The 22,076-nt window shown below is 33.2% G+C and overlaps 2 protein-coding genes and 2 long non-coding RNA genes across 8 annotated transcripts in view; 3 read left to right on the forward strand and 1 right to left on the reverse strand.

Annotated features, from left to right (window-relative positions):
* Positions 1-1,083: 1,083 nt before the first annotated feature.
* Positions 1,084-7,955, reverse strand: LOC123702877. The gene is made up of 3 exons (XM_045650712.1): positions 7,618-7,955; positions 6,755-6,908; positions 1,084-4,105 (listed from the first exon to the last, which is right to left on the reverse strand). The coding sequence occupies exons 1-3, from the start codon at positions 7,805-7,807 to the stop codon at positions 1,321-1,323; spliced, it is 3,129 nt and encodes a 1,042-aa protein (XP_045506668.1). The 5' UTR covers positions 7,808-7,955; the 3' UTR covers positions 1,084-1,320.
* A 383-nt stretch (positions 7,956-8,338) lies between these two features.
* Positions 8,339-9,677, forward strand: LOC123702903. Of its 3 annotated transcripts, none has more exons than XR_006752929.1 (3): positions 8,339-8,391; positions 8,849-9,038; positions 9,496-9,677. It is a non-coding gene; the product is annotated as an uncharacterized LOC123702903 (long non-coding RNA). The 3 variants fall into 3 exon arrangements; XR_006752930.1 differs by lacking the exon at positions 8,339-8,391 and adding an exon at positions 8,452-8,652; XR_006752931.1 differs by lacking the exon at positions 8,339-8,391 and adding an exon at positions 8,733-8,747.
* Positions 9,678-12,326: 2,649 nt separating this feature from the next.
* LOC123702902 lies at positions 12,327-13,769 on the forward strand. 2 transcript variants are annotated; one of them, XR_006752927.1, is made up of 3 exons: positions 12,327-12,529; positions 12,982-13,173; positions 13,626-13,769. It is a non-coding gene; the product is annotated as an uncharacterized LOC123702902 (long non-coding RNA). The 2 variants fall into 2 exon arrangements; XR_006752928.1 differs by lacking the exon at positions 12,327-12,529 and adding an exon at positions 12,856-12,884.
* A 4,125-nt stretch (positions 13,770-17,894) lies between these two features.
* Positions 17,895-22,076, forward strand: part of LOC123702881 (G protein-coupled receptor kinase 2) — a 57,962-nt gene continuing 53,780 nt past the window's right edge. For both annotated transcript variants that reach the window (XM_045650717.1, XM_045650718.1), the window contains exon 1: positions 17,895-18,423. In XM_045650717.1, the coding sequence (XP_045506673.1) occupies positions 18,372-18,423 (52 nt within the window). In that variant the 5' untranslated portion in view covers positions 17,895-18,371. The remainder of the gene's footprint in view (positions 18,424-22,076) is intronic.

Here is a 22,076-nt window from a genome sequence, read left to right on the forward strand (position 1 = left end):
TTGGTGAAGACTTTATTCTAATGCAAGATAATGCTCGTGCTCGTAGTGCACAATCGGTACAGGCATATCTTAGCCACGTAGGTATACCGGTGATGCAGTGGCCAGCAAATTCCCCCAATATGAATCCGATAGAGCATGTCTGGGACTTGCTAAAAAGAAGGGTTAAATCCAGAATGCCACTCCCCAACAATCTGAATGAACTTGGAAACGCATTACTTGAGGAGTGGGAGCGGTTGCCTCAAGAAATCATCGATAACATAATCTGTAGCATGCCCAGACGAATGGAAACCGTAATCAGAGCAAGAGGGGGAAACACTCATTATTAGTAATTTTGCTTTAATTTTATTGTTAAATCATTTAATGCTTACTTTTTTTATTTTTTGTGATGGTTCATAATCATCTAAAAATTTCGCTTATTTCAAATTTCTTTATTTTTCAATAAAAAATAACGAAGACTTTTCAAAGTCGTTGTTAAAAGATGTTAATCGATTTGTTATTTTGTGTCTAATTAATTTTTCGTCAAATATATGCGTTATTATCTCATAGTCTCACTTTTTTTTTTCTGTTCCGCTAATTGTGCCGGTGTGTATATGTTCTGTGATAGTAAGTTCGTGACTGTATAGCATTCGTGCCTTTTAGCGGTTCGATTCCACATTCTTTATCCGAACCGCGAGGGACTGGAACATGCTTCCTGAATCTGTGTTCCCCGACGAGTACAATATGGGGGTATTCAAGCGTAGAGTGAAGTACCTTCTAGGGAAGCGCGTACCATGTAGGACCACATCTCAGCTTAACATCAGGGCTCAGGCAAGATTGTGGTCAAGCGCTTCCCTATCGAAAAAAAAAATACCGCCATTTACCTGAATCTCAAGGCGAATATCGAGTGTATTTGAGTGAATAGTTTGTCGTCTCGCACTTCGCACGAATGTGTAATGCACATGTAATGCACCATCACGTCGCCATATGAGGTACCTATTTTATGCTATGATTTGGGCTTTGGACTCTATAGATAATAGAGTATAGAGACATCCAGAATAAGTTTAAAATGCGATGGGAATTGAGATAGACCAATAAAACAACTAGTTGTATTATCAGTTTTAAACCATTGTTAATAAATTATTAAACTTAATACAATGTAAACTTAATTATCACAAAAACCTTATCATTTCTTGCGTAATCCGCAATCTTTAATAAGATTCGAGAAGTTACCTTCTCGGTTCTTCTCTCACTTCTCTTTTGCTTCATATTTTTAAATAATACTTATGATGCAGTATTCAGTTTACGCGAATGTTATGTTACCTATTAAGTAATATTACACTATTACTTCTTAACAGACATTCTTGATTTTCTCTTTCTTATTTCGGGTGTTTTGTTCTTTTTCTTTAATTTCTTCACAATTTGAAGTTCAAGATGTTCTATTTTTTGGTACAACCGAAATGGAGAAGAATCGATAAGGGAACCACATTCATTCAGTACATACACGAAAGATTTTGGTAAATTTTGGTATAATTCAATATTAAATGTATCGTGTAAGTCATTGGTTTTTTGCATTTGAGTCAGAATAGAATAACGTCGTATCCAATAACTGAAATTTTTCACACCCCATGCAGATGGATGCAATAGTTTTTCATTTTCTGCTTTTTTATCATTTGCTTTCTTCATGTCATTTTCGGTTAATTTTAATTTCTTTTTTGGCGGCCTGCCACATCTAGCTATTTCCTTCTCTAGGATTCTATCGGCAGCTTTATCTATTTTTGAAATATCCTCATCATTTAACTGCGCCGTTTCAGGTAGAATAAATTCTTCTTCACTTTCTTCTTCATCTGAGTCAAGTAACTGTTCCATTTCATGATCATCGTCGTTTTCTTGTACTATACAATCATCAGCGGTAGAATTAATCATATCAGTATTAGTTTCATTTTCTGCATTAGAAGTAAATTCAGCATTATTAGATGCTTCTTCCACATTCTCTTGTATACTTTCGTTTATCCAACTCTGTTCTTGATTGTCCTCTTCAACATCATTCTTTTGTTCTTGTATATTGTTGTAATAGCTCTGCAGCATCATAAAAGTTAATGATTCACATTTTCTCTTATGTAAACCAGTTCTGTAATCGGCAGGAATATACTTTTCTTTCCTGGGTTTATTTTTCTCAGATGTATTTCGGTCCACTTTGCAATATTGAAGTTTACGCGGCAAACTTATCTTGTGGGTGGTGCAGACATGTCGAATCAATTCATTTATCATAGTTTTCCGATCTACACTTTCAGGCGAATTTGGAGCTTCATAGCTTTTGGTTACAGGACTTTGTAAACAATTACTACTGATATAATCAAAAAAATTCCCGTCATCTTTAAAGCTGCCAAAGGATTCACTCATCATTGCTATAGCTTCTTTAACATCGTCTTTATTGTCATCGTCATAGATACAAGCATTCGGATAGTCTACAAACGTGACACTCCTACAATCATTTTCTAATATTAAAGTTATTTCATCGTCAAGTTTTGATTTGTCCTTATGTTCATTCATATAATCAGTAATGGCTGTGTCATTTTTTGTATTGTTATTTACAGCTGTGCATTCATCATTGTCTTTCTCAGGCTCTACTTTTGAAGTTTCATCGTCGCCATGGCATTCTTTTGCATTTGGTTCGCGCAGTAAATTCGAAGTATCGTCTTTATTTTCACAAAATCTAATATATACCATTTTAATGTCATCACCGGGTGGAGCACTGAAGTACCCACTAATATTTTTATTGATAAATTTATTGTGTTTAGAAACACCTGTAATAATATTTTTAGAATCCATATTTTCTATCAGCCGCAATCTCTTAATTGCGTATTCTAGTGAATACTGGGTAAAGTCTTCGCTTAGCATCAACCTCAAATCTGGATCTTGGATGTAATCTAAGATAACGTCAGTGTATGACGACATGGGTGTAAAGCTCAAATCAAATTCCTCTTTCGGAATAACAGCCATTTCAGTCTTTAGAGGAATTTTATTTAGCATATCTTTTACTATGTCACTTGCCAATGAGGGCGGTTTAATTTGAATTCTCTCCAAGTGTTCCAACAATACGTAATCATTTACATCCAATTTGAACAACCTCGCCATTCGCAAGTTGTGTTTGGCGACAATCATTTTGCGCAACTTCATATATTCGCACCATTCTTTAAAGGAAAACATCCTGCCTGAATTTGAACAGTGAGAACCAAATTTATATGATTTACTTAAATTCTTTTCATCATTCATTTTATCAACAACATTAGACACTTTCTTTTCATATTCATCATCCAAACCGAAACATAATTTAAATGCAACTACAAAATAAGATAAGCATATAGCTTCGTAGTCTGGTAATATGATAGATTTTTTGGCTTGTTTGCTTGGGTATTGACGCATAAGAGCAAAAACCAATTCTTTAAAATGGTCTGGTACACACAGATCTTTTGCATAATTGTCCGCCATTTTCCTAAAATCTGGTACTACAGGGAGCCCCAGATTTAAAACTTTCATCAGCGCAAACCCCATTCTGCGAATCGTATGCTGTTTGTATAGATTTGTTGTTGATATTCGAAATTTCGAAAAGCGTGGAATTGCCTTAACGTCCAGATCTTTCGGAATATATTTGGTACAGGTGGTAAAATCAACATATCGCCACCTTACATACCTTAACAAGTGTGGTAATTGAATATCGCTTTTATCTAAGTTCAATGCGACATAAAATATTGCAATAATAACAGCCTTCGTGACATGTTTGATGAGAAATCTGGCTCTTTCCATTCTATCTGCATATTTACCATCACCACTATCATTTGATTCTAAATCATCATCATTTTCATCGCTTGCTTCACTGTCATTACTTCTATAAGCTTCAGCATCAGAATCATTGACATCATTTTCATCGAGTTCCTCATTATTTTCATCAACATCTTTGTCATTATTTTCATTAACATTATCAACGTTGTCATTATTTTCATTAACATTATCAACGTTGTCATTAATTTCATTTACATTGTCAACTTTGCCATTATCATCATGATCTGCCTTTTCGTTACATGCCTCTTGGTTATCATCGTCATTACCAAAAAACTGACTTTTAGGTCTGAAACAAACAGGTCATAATTGAATCATATGGTAGGTGCTCGTATTTTTTAAGGATAGGCAACATTTAATAAGCACTAAGTATTTCTTTATAAAAACAATGTCTCTGATCTGTCAATGAATTTTTTTTTCCATTGCAACTTAGCCATCTACACAATAATCCAATATGGTCTCTGATTTTCATCAGATAAATGTATTATAAACTGAGATTAGCATTCGGTGACACAAATCTCATCATTTGTCTACTAAAATTAAGAATAAAATAAATATTTAACAAAAAGTTGATACTTTATTTGTGTTTACAATTATTTTAATTATTAAAGTAATGATCTTGTTAATTGTCCGTATTTATGCAAAATGGAACCACTCGACAAATTTGCTTTTTTACGTTTCTTGAAGAATACTCATTTAAAAGTGGTCTAAATTCTTATACAAACAAGAACCACGTGATTTTTACCTTGGAAACAAGGTATACTAAAAGCAGAAAGGAACCACCAGCAACAACGAACAATACACATGAAGCAAAACCGAACCACAGCACCATGGGTCTGCTTTGTTCAAATAAATAAACGATATTACTATCATGTCTTTTTATACAAAACAGATCCGCACATACTTGGTACCATTATACATTACACACATTTCTATTAATAACAATTATTTTTAATACACAAAATGGAACCAGGTTTCTGTGGTATGGTTATGCCGTATGCGTAAAATAAATTCATAATTTAATTGTAATTTTTTATTGCAAAATAAAACCACAAGCATTCGGTTCTATCATGCATAAATAAAAATTGTAAAACATTCTGAAACCCATCATTGCTTTAAGGTACCAAATGCCTTGACTTGTACAATGCTTCTCATCTTTAAACAACGTATTTCATTACTTAAATAGCTGAAAGTGCTTAAATAGCTTAAATAACTCCAATTTTTAAAGTAAAACGTCGAATATAGGTGACATTCAGCGACGTAGTTCGAATACCTACGTGACGGCCGTTTTCTTTCTCCGCGAAGTAAGTTCTATTGTTTTTGTTAATTACCTTTAAAATTAAATATGAAAATGTTTAGTAATAAATAAATAAGCAAGCAATTGCTAAGAAAAGTATTGGAGACGAATACCGAAGTTAAAATGAAGATACAACGGGTAAGTAGCATTATTAATTTGCATTTAAGTACTTATTGAATCTGAGATGCAGGTACGCTTTATCCACTTTTGATTCATTCCCGATTGTGGAGTGATTTTACAATTTTAATTTAAATTTAAAACATTAAGTACAAGAGGAATCTTCTGTGGATTTACGTATTTTAACGACACTGCAGTTGTTGTTCACGAAGGCGAGTCGAAGAGTCATTTTGTTACTATTCATTTGTCATTGTGAGATGAAACTACTAAACCCTGTTTTAAAAATAACTGTCGATGATCTAGGTATCTACCTACTATTTTGGTAAAATACGTTTAGATTCAGATTCAGTACAGTACATTCAGCGCATATAATTATTTGTTTGATTTTAAAACTCGCGCTGCCACTGTTTTGACCGGAACAAGGCCCTAGCTCACGAAATTCAAAATTTTAACGAGTTTATTTATTTAAATTTTTGCTAGGTTTGGTCACTGTTGCATATGATTTTTAGGGTTCCGTACCCAAAGGGTAAAACGAGACCCTATTACTAAGACTCCGCTGTCCATCTGTCTCATGAGACAGAGCTAACTATCACTGTTCATGAACCGTGATAGTTAGACAGTTCAAATTTTCATAGATGATCTATTTCTGATGCCGCTGTAACAACAAATACTAAAAAACAGAATAAAATAAATATTTATATACAATAAACCGTGCCGTTTTTATATACAATGGTAAGGAACTCTTCATTGCGCGAGTCCGACTCACACTTAGCCAGTTTTTTGTACATGGTGCATGTACCTACAACATACTTAGTCGTCTAGTAGGCATACGGCTTTATAAGAACTAATAATATTTTGTTGTCGCCATATACCTACGTATAAAAGCCACGCAGCTTTATTGTTTTGATTTAAAGCTTTTTCTTTGTATTACAAAAGGTAACGAAGAATCTTATATGTCGATGCCTCTGGAAAATTTTTCTTCACCTTCAAGCGATATTCAGGCCATATATTACACCTTATTCCTCAAGATGCTCAGAGTTTTTATAACGGTCTCATTAGTGATGATGCAATAGAAGACCACATAGACACGGTGGATTTTGAAATCCAATTTGATGACAACGTCGAATAAACGTCCTCTATAAGTTTTATTTTATATATTTTTTTAATTAAAGCTTTATTACGATATTATAAATACATAGTTTTAAATATCATTAAATCCCTAGGTTGTGGTTCTTTTTTGTATAAGAGAAAACCTATCAATTGATAAATGTTAAAAGGAACCACATGCACATTTTCTTAATTATCTAGAAAGTTTAAAAATATTCAGAGCAAATTTATATACACATACTTAAATAAGTAATTTATCAATGAATTTAAATAAAATAAACATTAATTTTACTTCATCTAACAGAGCTGCAAATGTTTTTGTAAATCCTTTGATATCTCAGAAGTGCGTTTTTGCTGGGTGGTTCCTTTTTGCTTAAATACGGACAATTATAATAATTATCAAGCGCCATGTATTACCTATTATCCTTCAATTTAAAGAATTTCATATATCTCGTCCAAATCCACAGCACTTTTTGTTTAACACTAGGCGCTGCGCCTACTGCAATTAACTCATCAGTTAAACCAGCTACAATGAAATTATATGCGTGCCACTTACACCACTCTGGACCCACTGAAAAAAAAATAAAGTAATTAGTAAATAATTGCATTTTTTAGTGTTTCATTTTACATATTTCTAATGACTGCCTCCTTGGTACAGTGGTTGACGCATGAGCGTAGAACCGGGGGTTCCTGGGAGAGACGAGAACGAGAGAGACAGGAGACGAAGAAAAAAGTCTGTCTGGCAGGACACAGAAGGCTAATCACCTACTTGTTCCTGAAGAAAAATCGATCAGTCAGAAAACAGATGTATGCATAATGCCTTACTCCACTCCTTACTCCACTAGCGGACACGGGACTTCACTTTTTTAATACATTAATTATAAAAATTGAGGCTTCCTTTTTCATCCACAAATAAATTATAGGAGGTTGAAATTGGCCTAGGCTTTGGAGAAACGAATGGTACAGCCGTGCTGCTTCGCTGCTTTCTAAGATGACTAGGTACTAACTTTTGGGACACATAAATAATAATATTGTGTTACTAAATTATTATTTAATAAACGCTATTTATTATATATTATTTAATAAACGCTATTTAAAGCACAGTAATATACTTGCAAATAATTATAATAGTTATATTGTGTCTTTAATTTATTGTACAGTTACATTATAATCTGTTTATTAAAGTTTTCTTACAACTATTGCGTAATTAATAAAAGAAGGATATAGTCGCTTTAATAGGAAGAAACTTGAATCTTTAGATATAGATATAGATTGCTTACAATTCATTTTCTCCCGCACATTTTGAAGTTTTGATTTTGCGTTTCTCGTGTACAAGCCAATGAAGGCTGCAGAATCAACAACGCTTTCTTGAATGTTCTGATTTTGCGTGCCGCATTCAACACAATAATAAAACCCGTCAACGAGGTTCATATCCGAACCACCACAAACGTTACAAGCATTAGTCTGCATTTTAAATTTACCACACAGCAACTTTAACAGGCTTTTGGCTTGATTGGAAATTTAGTGAATTATTTTAATGTACTTTTTGATTGAAATATGTACAAATTAAGGTTAAAACACGGGAGTTTTCATAGAGGAAGGATGTATTAGTTGGTTCAATCAATGACTAAGGAATCCTATGGACAGGGCATATTGTTCTATACAAACAACTGATTATACAAATATCATGCATTTCGATACCGAAATAATAAAACTAATACTGTCTCTTTCTAACTAATGAATATTCTGATATGTGAAAAAATATGGCTATACGTCAGTCAGTGCTAATTCTATACCGCTTGACATTTGAAGTTAGCTCAAATACCTACTGTGGCCGGTCGCCATTTTATGTTCTCGTTATTACGATGTACATGCTCTGTCATTGCTCCGTAGTAAACATTGAAAAATATTGAATATTTTTGTGATTGTGACAAACATTTGTGTCTAAAACATATAGAGTGGTCAAGGACAAATAGTGGCATAATGCCAAAGCGCAGTATTGTGGGATGTGGCTCCGGAAAGAATGAAAACCAGAAAAGTTTGTCTTTGCACCGGTATGTATACGTTTTGACTGAAATATTAGTTATTTCTTTGCTGATTTAGTTGTTTTCATGTATATTGAATTGAGGAGTATTCACAGACTATGTTCAGTGCAAAATTGTTACCAAATATAGCTTTATTTTGTATATTTTCGTTCTAGTAAAATAATGAATTTGGGTGCTAGTGATGGCTTATAATATCGACATTAGCAAAATGTTCGATGAAGACGTGCGTCTCCCAAGGCTGTGTCATTAATCTTAAGAATAGTTGCTTTGGTGAATACAGTTCCAAATTAACAAATTAATTTTGCCAAGAGCAGCAGAAGGAAAAATAAAACACTTAAATTTACCTAATATGAATTTTAACTTAAGTAAGATTAGTCGCTTTTATAGTAGGGACTTTAAAAATGTATTTATAAATAAGTCAGGTCAGGACTAAAATTATAATAACCTAAAAATTCATTTTTTATAGGTTACCAAGAAGTGAAAATAGAAAAGGAAAATGGTTAGAAGCAATTGAAACTGAAAATATCAAGCCAAATGTAAAGGATATATCATAATGTTCCCTACATTTCCCCGAAAGTGCTTTCAATAGAACAATGGATGTGATTAGTCTGCACGATGATGCTATACCAGTATGTTTGCCGCTGCATTCACACAGGGTGAGGTTTTTATCTGTAGACACGTGATGTCTTTCAATTTACTTTTGGTCTTTTTATTTAGATTTAGGGCTGTCATTTATATTCTAACGTTTCGCCTATTTTGAAGAGGGCCTGTGAACAAACTGAGATGGTTTTATATGATTTTTTGAGTACAAACTTGGGTGATATTTGGTTGTTGAAATGTTATTGACTGAGGGAAAGTGAAATTTACTTTAAATACATGGGGTGTTTTAATTTATTTTTCTATTCTTTATAAATTTATATTTATAAAGCATTTGAATGCCATAAAATAAAACCAAAAATATAAATTTAAATTCCGCTATTGCAAGCCCTAATGTTAATATTAATTTCAAACCGTCGCGTCAGCATTGCCCTTTTAATTAAAATGTATTGCATGTTAGTTAAAATGTAAAGTGAACAATGTTAGTTAATGTAAACTGTGACATTTCATTTCCAGGTACCGGTTGAGCCTCAAATCCCGAACTCAAAAATGAACAGAGTGAATCCGAGTGCATCACAGGCTGCACGAAATAGTTTAGTTCTATAATTTTCTCTGTTATTAAGTAATTATTGTTTTTTTTTTCTATTACCTACTGTATATTGTGTTGTTCATCGTAATAAAAAACTATTATATACCTATACTAGCGGTCCGCCCCGGCTTCGCCCGTGGTACATATTAACGTTTTCTCTACATAAGAACCATCCTCGTACTTCAAGGAATATAATAAAAAAAGAATTATCGAAATCGGTTCAGCCGTTCTCGAGTTATGGAATTACAACGAAAAGTGGCATTGATTTTTATATATTAGATTAGTATTTATTTTGTATCATTATATTACATTCCTCAAAACTGAAATTAGTTCAGCTAAAAGGTAACAAACAGCACATTCAATGACTGGGTGGTACGAAGTTCACCGGGACCGCTAGTAATTTAATAAAACAATCGAATACTAAATTATTCTGTTTTTCCGGAGCATGCGCCATCCCGCATGGCTGTAATACCATAGCAGCAAAATGCATACAACAGATTTTATACCGCATTCCTGTACCACATTTGCTCTTTACTGGCATGCTTCCGTTAATACTACATTCCAATAATATCTGATTTCAAAAACACTAGTCAAACAAAACAAAATATCCAATAAACCAGTTGGTCAATTTAGCAGATAACTTAAATGCCAAATTGTAAGTCTACCGTAATCCTTATATCCAAGTCAAAATTGAACTGGATTTATTAAATTACTAGCTTTCCGCCCGCGGCTTCGCCCGCGTTTTCAAAGAAAAACCCGCATAGTTCCCGTTCCCGTGGGATTTCAGGGATAAAACCTAGCCTATGTTACTCGTGGATAATGTAGCTTTCGAATGGTGAAAGAATTTTTCAAATCTGCCAAGTAGTTTTGGAGCCTATTCAATTCATACAAACAAACAAACAAACAAAAAATCAAACCTTTCCTCTTTATAATATTTGTATAGATACAGGGTTAGCTATCTTGTCCTGCGAGGTTGCTGGTGTTTTACAAGTAACCCTGTTTAGGTGTTACCGTCACGAGCACTCATCGTCATACTTCATTCTCATTATTTTTCTCCATCACGCCAAAAGAAGTATAACTTCAAAAAATATGTATATATAAATACTAGCGGTCCGCCCCGGCTTCGCCCGTGGTACATTTTTACGTTTTCTCTCCATAAGAACCATCCTCGTACTTCAAGAAATGTAATAAAAAAGAATTAACGAAATCGGTTCAGTTGTTCTCGAGTTATGCGCTTACCAACACAATTTGCGATTCAATTTGCGAACATATTAATGTTTATCGATATATTCTCGGCACTAAACACCGCCATGTTTTGTTCCATTCAATATGGCGCCGGCCACACTTTTTTTGTAGGTATGTCACTTCCATGTGATTCCTTAGTCATTGGGTTCAATAAAGAAACGAATCTTCAATGGCGGCCAAAGCTGACTTTGACAGATGGTAGGATCAGCAAAAAAGAAAATAAAAATAACGTAAATTGATAATTATTTTATTAATTATTTCAAATTGTTTGTTGACAAACTTTTTTGTTATTGTATTTGTGTATTTATATGAATTATCATATTTACGTATACAGAATGTAATAAAATCCCCATAATACTTGTAATAAGCCCATAAAACTGAACAACTTTTCCCAAAGAACATATTTTGTCAAATTCCAATAAAACATTATTTACTTTCGCAAATGCATAATTGTCATTGTAAATTTATGATAAAAACTATTATAGGGAAAATCAAATACATTTTAGTGATTTAATTTTTCCCTTTTTTTTTGCATACCGTACGGTCGTGTGTGAGCGAGAGGGAATGATAAGCGCCGCCATTGAAGATTCGTTTCTTTATTGAACTAGCTAATAGGATTAAGGAGTCTTATAATACCTATACCCATTTGAAATTAGAAATCAATGACTAAAGTAGCCTACTCACGATTCAATTTCAGTAACAATCTGTTGACACAATCTGCAGTGAGCTGACAGATTGTGTCGTGAATAGTATAGTTGAGGGCACGTTGGGGGCGTAACCCAACATGTTGCGTATTGGATCGGCGCGGAAGCAACCCGACAAATTGTCTCAGCAGATTGTGTGCGTGTTGAAACGTGAGTATTGTGATTGCTCCAATCTCGGCTCAATCGCGCTGCCGCGTTAATCGCAAAATGGCGGTTTTGAGATAAACGCGGGAAAGACATTTTTACATATTTGAGGAAGATGTTTATATTTTATAGCCGTTTATACTTTATAGCCCTTGAAATCTATCAATAAAATTGGAAAAAATACAAGCTTTATAAAGATAATTATCTTATATCTCATAAATTAGTTTAACCATTAATAATGCATATTATTGCGTTGAGGTTTAGCATCAGGCCAGGCATCAACGTGACGTGCACACGTTGTGGCAAGCAATCGCGGAATGAAATTGTGTCATCAGATTGAGGGTTGGATGAATCGTGAGTAGAGAACGCTCAATCGCGACTGCAACAAATTGTTTCAGCAGATTGTTGGTTGTGTTGAACCGTGAGTAGGGCCTTTAAGGAATCCTATGGACAGGGCATATTGTTCTATACAAACAACTGATTATACAAATATCATGCATTTCGATACCGAAATAATAAAACTAATACTGTCTCTTTCTAACTAATGAATATTCTGATATGTGAAAAAATATGACTATACGTCAGTCAGTGCTAATTCTATACCGCTTGACATTTGAAGTTAGCTCAAATACCTACTGTGGCCGGTCGCCATCGGCCATTTTATGTTCTCGTTATTACGATGTACATGCTCTGTCATTGCTCCGTAGTAAACATTGAAAAATATTGAATATTTTTGTGATTGTGACAAACATTTGTGTCTAAAACATATAGAGTGGTTAAGGACAAATAGTGGCATAATGCCAAAGCGCAGTATTGTGGGATGTGGTTCCGGAAGGAATGAAAACCAGAAAAGTTTGTCTTTGCACCGGTATGTATACGTTTTGACTGAAATATTAGTTATTTCTTTGCTGATTTAGTTATTTTCATGTATATTGAATTGAGGAGTATTCACAGACTATGTTCACTGCAAAATTGTTACCAAATATAGCTTTATTTTGTATATTTTCGTTCTAGTAAAATAATGAATTTGGGTGCTAGTGATGGCTTATAATATCGACATCAGCAAAATGTTCGATGAAGACGTGCGTCTCCCAAGGCTGTGTCAATAATCTTAAGAATAGTTGCTTTGGTGAATACACTTCCAAATTAACAAATTAATTTTGCCAAGAGCAGCGGAAGGAAAATAAAACACTTAAATTTACCTAATATGAATTTTAACTTAAGTAAGATTAGTCGCTTTTATAGTACTTTAAAAATGTATTTATAAATAAGTCAGGTCAGGACTAAAATTATAATAACCTAAAAATTCATTTTTTATAGGTTACCAAGAAGTGAAAATAGAAAAGGAAAATGGTTAGAAGCAATTGAAACTGAAAATATCAAGCCAAATGTAAAGGATATATTGTAGTATGTTCCCTACATTTCCCCGAAAGTGCTTTCAATAGAACAATGGATGTGATTAGTCTGCACGATGATGCTATACCAGTATGTTTGCCGCTGCATTCACACAGGGTGAGGTTTTTATCTGTAGACACGTGATGTCTTCCAATTTACTTTTGGTCTTTTTATTTAGATTTAGGGCTGTCATTTATATTCTAACGTTTCTCCTATTTTGAAGAGGGCCTGTGAACAAACTGAGATGGTTTTATATGATTTTTTGAGTACAAACTTGGGTGATATTTGGTTGTTGAAATGTTATTGACCGAGGGAAAGTGAAATTTACTTTAAATACATGGGGTGTTTTAATTTATTTTTCTATTCTTTATAAATTTATATTTATAAAGCATTTGAATGCCATAAAATAAAACCAAAAATATAAATTTAAATTCCGCTATTGCAAGCCCTAATGTTAATATTAATTTCAAACCGTCAGCATTGCCCTTTTAATTAAAATGTATTGCATGTTAGTTAAAATGTAAAGTGAACAATGTTAGTTAATGTAAACTGTGTCATTTCATTTCCAGGTACCGGTTGAGCCTCAAATCCCGAACTCAAAAATGAACAGAGTGAATCCGAGTGCATCACAGGCTGCACGAAATAGTTTAGTTCTATAATTTTCTCTGTTATTAAGTAATTATTGTTTTTTTTTTTCTGTTACCTACTGTATATTGTGTTGTTCATCGTAATAAAAAACTATTATATACCTATATTAGTATTTATTTTGTATCATTATATTACATTCCTCAAAACTGAAATTAGTTCAGCTAAAAGGTAACAAACAGCACATTCAATGACTGGGTGGTACGAAGTTCACCGGGACCGCTAGTAATTTAATAAAACAATCGAATACTAAACGAGCACTCATCGTCATACTTCATTCTCATTATTTTTCTCCATCGCGCCAAAAGAAGTATAACTTCAAAAAAATATGTATATATAAATACTAGCGGTCCGCCCTGGCTTCGCCCGTGGTACATTTTTACGTTTTCTCTCCATAAGAACCATCCTCGTACTTCAAGAAATGTTATAAAAAAAGAATTAATGAAATCGGTTCAGTTGTTCTCGAGTTATGCGCTTACCAACACATTTTGCGATTCATTTTTATATTATAGATTATTTTTATATCGATAAACATATTAATGTTTATCGATATATTCTCGGCACTAAACACCGCCATGTTTTGTTACATTCAATATGGCGCCGGCCACACTTTTTTTGTAGGTATGTCACTTCAATGTGATTCCCAAGTGATTCCTTAAAGGCCCTACTCACGGTTCAACACAACCCACAATCTGCTGACACAATTTGTTGAAGTCGCGATTGAGCGTTCTCTACTCACGATTCATCCAACCCTCAATCTGCTGATACAATTTCAATTTTCATTCCGCGATTGCTTGCTACAACGTGTGCACGTCACGTTGATGCCTGGCTTGATGCTAAACCTCAACGCAATAATACGCATTATTAATGGATATACTAATTTATGAAATATAAGATAATTATCTTTGTAAAGCTTGTATTTTTTCCAATTTTATTGATAGATTTCAAGGGCTATAAAGTATAAAATATAAACATCTTCCTCAAATATGTAAAAATGTCTTTCCCGCGTTTATTTCAAAACCGCCATTTTGCGATTAACGCGGCAGCGCGATTGAGCCGAGATTGGAGCAATCACAATACTCACGTTTCAACACGCACACAATCTGCTGAGACAATTTGTCGGGTTGCTTCCGCGCCGATCCAATACGCAACATGTTGGGTTACGCCCCCAACGTGCCCTCAACTATACTATTCACGACACAATCTGTCAGCTCACTGCAGATTGTGTCAGCAGATTGTTACTGAAATTGAATCAATGAATAAGGAATCACATGGAAGTGACATACCTACAAAAAAAGTGTGGCCGGCGCCATATTGCTTGTAACAAAACATGGCGGTGTTTAGTGCCGAGAATATATCGATAAACATTATTATGTTTATCGATATAAAAATAATATTAATATATTTTTTTTGAAGTTATACTTCTTTTGGCGCGTAACTTCTAACGCGTGTACATAAACACACACTCTTTTTCATTTATTTTAACTTTATTGTACAAAACATAGAAGTAAAATTACAAATGGAAAAAATGACAATGATGGCTGCTCGTGACGGTAACACCTATACAGGGTTACTTGTAAAACACCAGCAACCTCGCAGGACAAGATAGCTAACCCTGTATAATTTGATAAATCCAGTTCAATTTTGACTTCGATATAAGGATTACGGTAGACTTATAATTTGGTAATTTCAGTTTTGAGGAATGTAATATAATGAAACAACATATATACTAATATAGGTATATAATAGTATTTTATTACGATGAACAACACAATATACAGTAATTGTATTTATTTATTTATAAATAATAGACAAAAAACACAATAATATATAATAATAGAGAAAATTATAGAGCTAAACTATTTTGTGCAGCCTGGAATGCACTCGGATACACTCTGTTCATTTTTGAGTTCGGGATTTGAGGCTCAACTGGTACCTGGAAATGAAATGTCACAGTTTACATTAACTAGCATTGTTCACTTTACATTTAAACTAAAATGCAATACATTTTAATTAAAAGGGCAATGCTGATGGTTTGAAATTAATATCAACATTAGGGCTTACAATAGCGGAACTTGAATTTATATTTTTGGTTTTATGGCATTGAAATGCTTTATAAATATAAATTTATAAAGAATAGAAAAATAACTTAAAACACCCCATGTATTTAAAGTAAATTGCACTTTCCCTCAGTCAATAACATTTCAACAACCAAATATCACCCAAGTTTGTACTCAAAAAATCATATAAAACCATCTCAGTTTGTTCACAGGCCTCCTTCAAAATAGGAGAAACGTTAGATTATAAATGACAGCCCTAAATCTAAATAAAAAGACCAAAAGTAAATTGGAAGACATCACGTGTCTACAGATAAAAACCTCACCCTGTGTGAATGCAGCGGCAGACATACTGGTATAGCATCATCGTGCAGACTAATCACATCCATTGTTCTATTGAAAGCACTTTCGGGGAAATGTAGGGAACATACTATGATATTAGGTATATCCTTTACATTTGGCTTGATATTTTCAGTTTCAATTGCTTATAACCATTCTCCTTTTCTATTTTCACTTCTTGGTAACCTTCAAAAAATGAATTTTTAGGTTATTATAATTTTAGTCCTGACCTGACTTATTTATAAATACATTTTTAAAGTACCTACTATAAAAGCGATTAATCTTACTTAAGTTAAAATTCATATTAGGTAAATTTAAGTGTTTTATTTTTCCTTCTGCTGCTCTTGGCAAAATTAATTTGTTATTTTGGAAGTGTATTCACCAAAGCAACTATTCTTAAGATTAATGACACAGCCTTGGGAGACGCACGTCTTCATCGAACATTTTGCTGATGTCGATATTATAAGTCATCACTAGCACCCAAATTCATTATTTTACTAGAACGAAAATATACAAAATAAAGCTATATTTGGTAACAATTTTACACTGAACATAGTCTGTGAATACTCCTCAATTCAATATACATGAAAATAAGTAAATCAGCAAAGTAATAACTAATATTTCAGTCAAAACGTATACGTACCGGTGCAAAGACAAACTTTTCTAGTTTTCATTCTTTCCGGAGCCACATCCCACAATACTGCGCTTTGGTATTATGCCACTATTTGTCCTTGACCACTCTATATGTTTTAGACACAAATGTTTGTCACAATCACAAAAATATTCAATATTTTTCAATGTTTACTACGGAGCAATGACAGAGCATGTACATCATAATAACGAGAACATAAAATGGCGCCCGGCCACAGTAGGTATTTGAGCTAACTTCAAATGTCAAACGGTATAGAATTAGCACTGACTGACGTATAGTCATATATTTTCACTTACTAGAATATTCATTAGTTAGAAAGAGACAGTATTCGTTTTATTATTTCGGTATCGAAATGCATGATATTTGTATAATCAGTTGTTTGTATAGAACATTATGCCCTGTCCATAGGATTCCTTAGTCATTGAATTGAATCGTGAGTAGGCTACTTGCTTCATTGTTAGAAATTGACATATTATAACAGTCAACTGTCAAGTGTTAACCATAGATAAAATAGAACGTATTTATTTACAAGTTTACAAGTGAAAAACAACGAGAAAACAACCGACTTCAAACTTGTACTTCCTCCTTTTTTTTTGAAGACGGTTAAAAATATGTAACTCAGATTAAACTTGACTTTTTAGTGAAACAGTATGAAATTATTATTTAATAGGAAGATAATCCATCATAATAATTGAAGCAATAAGTGCACCTTTTAATAACGACCAAATAACGATCTATAGGTGGTTTTTACTTAAATGAGGTTTTCATACAACATTATTTATTACCTACATCTTATTTATTTTTATTCTATGCCTATAAATTGATTGACAAATAGTTGTTGCCACTACAACATATTAATATTTCCTCAATATATTGGTAAAAAAGCGTGTAAAAAATACAGTCTGCAGTGTCCCCACATAATTTATTTTTGTAAATTTTTACCTGATCAGAGATACTTTTGAACAAAAAGTATGATTCGAAACGTGAAAGGTGAAATTTTATAAACATGTTTAAATTTTTTGATAATCGATACGTAACGATAATATGATACACTTTTACTTGGTACCTATATAAAATAAATAATTGAACAAATGGGTAAAAACGTGGGAAGTTTCTACTCCATGTTATGGCAACTGGAAATTGGAATGGCACCGTGCTATTGAGTATTGCTTGCCTAGTATTTTTTTGTAGCGTATTGCTGCTGTCGTCGATAACTCGATGCGATCTCGGGGCGTGTTCTTCGTAACTATAAAGTAAAAGAAACAGACCGGTTAACCTAACTAACAGGATACATGAAAACAAACCTCATTATTTAGGAGCATACAATAATTATTAGGATACGGACGTAACTATTATACAAGTCGTCACACCCCTGTGAAAGATCGGTATTCTGTGGTCAGTTGCGTGTTCGTTGAAAGAGTTGTGGTATCTGTGAGAACTCCTATGTGCGTTTATTAAATGGTTCATGAAATCTAATGTTGTGCAGTGTTAAGTTTTCTGTGTGATCTCGCGTTGTTCATTGATGGGCGGCTTATTGCACGGAGAGACGGCGGCAGTTCGGCCGCAAAGGCGGATAACAGCTTCCTGGAGGGTCTATAATAAAATCCGCCACACTGGAACTGATGGAATTAGAAAATATTGTAGCCAACACTGTCTACTTGAAAGCCAGAGAGGGTACGTAGCGATTAAAATTATAAATACGGTTGAGAATAATTCATGAGGTAGCTCGGCTCGGGTTGTGTATGCAATTTGTATGTTTTATGTTTACCTCGTGATTAGTATACGTGATATAGTTCAATGGCCGAGTATTTAAGTGAATTATGTAAAGTTGTAAAGCGCTAATCAATCAATTTACGACGGTTTAATGTACGCGCCGTTATCGCCTCATGTTGACCGCAACATAAATAAATATAGCCTCACATGTTACTAATTACACTTGATAAAACATTGCCTTGTTTTGTTCGGGATATAAGAATGCTGGGATTGGCTTTAGTTAACTGCCGCACGAATTTGTTGGAAATATTTATATTGTTAGTTAGCTAGGTAATGTAAGATTGTAATTCCAAAATATTATTGTTAGGAAACTTGTAGTTTTTTAGTTATTAATTTTTAAAGTTAATAATTTTTTGTGCGAAAAAAGCGCATTTATCCCAATGACCTATTATACTAGTAGACGCGGCATACGCCAACATCATTGCACTAAAAAACAGCGTAATTAATACATACCTACTTACTATGATGTTTTGTATAAAGACTATCAGTTTTTAGAATACTTAATCAAAGTCCTATAAAATTATGCAGTACTTCCTTTTCACTCATACAAATATTTGTTGTTATTTTGTAGTTTTAAAACATAATATGCAAAATGTAATAAACAGTGAGAATTGAAAATTTCATCACAGCAGTGTATCCAAAAATATCATATCATATTATCTTTTAATATGAAAATAGGTAAACCAAGATTATAATCCATGGCATCAAACTTGAAATAATTCTTACTTAAGTTTTTTGATCCAAAAATAATGATAGTAATTTCAGATGCCCTTAACTAAGCCATTCTGATGATAGTCTCTTTGACTATTATAGTGAGTCTTAGGACATTAATTTGTGGGAAATTTAATTAAAAAATGTACAAAATAAGATTATTTTATAATCATTTAATGATAGGTAGTCTGATTGTGTATTATCGCTGACAAATAAGCTCACATGAACCAGCTTGAGCCAAAACATACTAAATACAAGTAATTATTATTTCTACTCATCTTAAAACACTAGAACAATCAGTAAATGAAATAACTAAGTAATTTTGTCTTTTTACACTGCTAAACAGTCATTTTATAAAATTTAAAATTTAATTATCTACATCTACACTAATATTATAAAGAGGAAAACTTTGTTTGTTTGTTTATTTGATTGTAATGTATAGGCTCATAAACTACTGGACCGACCGCTAGTAATTTACAAGATACTAGCGGTCCGCCCCGGCTTTGCCCGTGGTACATATTTTGCAATAAAAAGTAGCCTATGTTCTTTCTCAGGGTCTAAAGATCGTCTGTGCCAAATTTCATCAAAATCGGCCCAGTAGTTTATGAGCCTTTTCATTACAATCAAACAAACAAACAAAGTTTTCCTCTTTATAATATTAGTGTAGAAATATACAAGATGTGCAATGAAGAAACATGCAGATAGTAATTAAAATGTTAAATTTTAAATAGGAAATATGAACTTGAATTTACTACAGTTTCTTCCTTATTCAGACAACCTTCCAGTTGCTATGGTACTAGTTTTCATAAAACATTATTGAGGAAATTGTTACTTAAGTATGTAAATAAAATAATTAATGAAATAATAATTACAAATTATAAGTTTTATTAACAACTACCTTACCAACCGCGGCTTCATTCGCTTTGTCTAAAACCTAATAAATTATATACTAAAACCTTCCTCTTGAATCACTATATCTATAAAAAAAAAGCATCAAAATCCGTTGCGTAGTATTAAAGATTTAAGCGTACAAAGGGACATAGGGACAGAGAGAGCGACTTTGTTTTATACTATGTAGTGATGTTTATTCCATGGATCTAAGTGTAATCTTTAAATGAAATAATAAGTTCAATGACTGAATATTGCCTTGAAATATATTTTTATGTATGTTTTTTACTGTATTGATAACAGCTTAAATATATAAAAAACAGTTTTGTAATTTTTGTATGGAGGCACTGTATTTTGTTTAAAGTTTTTGTCTTTATGGTTTGAAGACAAGAGTGCAGTGAATCTATATAATATACTAGCTGCTCTGCGCGGTTTCACCCTCGTGGCTCCACTCCTGTTGGTCATAGCGTGATGATATATAGCCTATAGCCTTCCTCGATAAATGAGCTATCCAACACCGAAATAATTTTTCAAATCGGACCAGTAGTACCAGAGATTAGCTTGTTCAAACAAACAAACTCTTCAGCTTACTAATATTAGTATAGATTATATTATGCTAACTAACTACTAATTTTACTCCACAAAAAAATTTGTTATTTAAAAATAATCATAACTGTAATAGTTATGATTCTTGAATTATCTCAAAAGTGAACTCATATTCTATTTACCTTTAAAAAATAGCATTAAAAATGATAAAACAGTATAATTTATACACATAGCCGTAATTAACTATTAATTGCTGTTATCCATACTAATATTATAAATGCGAAAGTAACTCTGTCTGTCTGTCTGTTACTTAATCACGCCTTAACTACTGAACCAATTTGCATGAAATTTGGTATAGAGATATTTTGATACCCGAGAAAGGACATAGGCTACTTTGTACGTGCATCCCCGTTTTTCCCCGTTCCTGCAAGAATTTCGGGAAATCCTTTCTTAGCGGATGCCTTCGTCCTAACATCTACCTGCATGCCAAATTTCAGCCCGATACGTCCAGTGGTTTGGGCTGTGTGTTGATAGATCACTATATCAGTCACCTTTGAGTATATATATATATATAGATGGGTGCACAGCTAGTAATTAATATAGTCGCAACAAAATATATCACAAGTAGCGTACAGCCGCTACAGTGAAGGTTTCTCAAATATTGTTTTGTTTATCTCACACACTGCCTACGGTAATCTAAAAATAAGCAAGTGGCTGTGAGGCGAATGCACTGTACGCTTTTTCCGGCTTTTATAATTACGTCACACATCATAACAGAGTACTATTTATGTATGTATATCTAGACACGCGGCAGCGTGTCAAGCCGAGTTCAAGCGAAGAGAACTGGCGAGCAGCAGCCGTGTGTATATTTACACGAACCATTTCGAGCCACTTTTCACCCCCTTATAACTCGAAAACTATTTAAGTTATATAAACCAAATTTGGTACATATCAAGAGGACCTCAAGATAAACAAGAACCTTAAATTTCATAAATACAGATTAAACAGTTGCGTAGATATTAATATCCAAAAATCGCAATTTTTAAGACTGACTGACTTATAGACATATACAAAACCTAACCCACTTCCAGATGACCTAGAAAGTTCAAATTTTGTAATCAACTAGCTAATAGTAAGTGTGCAAAGGAAAAAATCAGAAAATACTGAATTTATTTGTATTTAATTTTTTTTTCAATGACATAAATTTTGTTTGTATGGAAAAATGGAAAAGTTTAAAAAAAAAGAAAATAGTATATTCACCTTACTAGTCTTAAAAAATAGATCAAAACTAATCAGTGGCCGAAAAAAATTTTGAAATCCATCAATAAATGACTGAGATATAGATTATTGAAGTTTACATATTTTAGGACGAAACATCTGTAGATTCGAAGCGCCTCTGACATCACACT

This window comes from Colias croceus, chromosome 24 (genome assembly GCF_905220415.1).
Source record: "Colias croceus chromosome 24, ilColCroc2.1".
In the NCBI taxonomy this organism is placed as follows: Eukaryota; Metazoa; Arthropoda; class Insecta; order Lepidoptera; family Pieridae; genus Colias; species Colias croceus.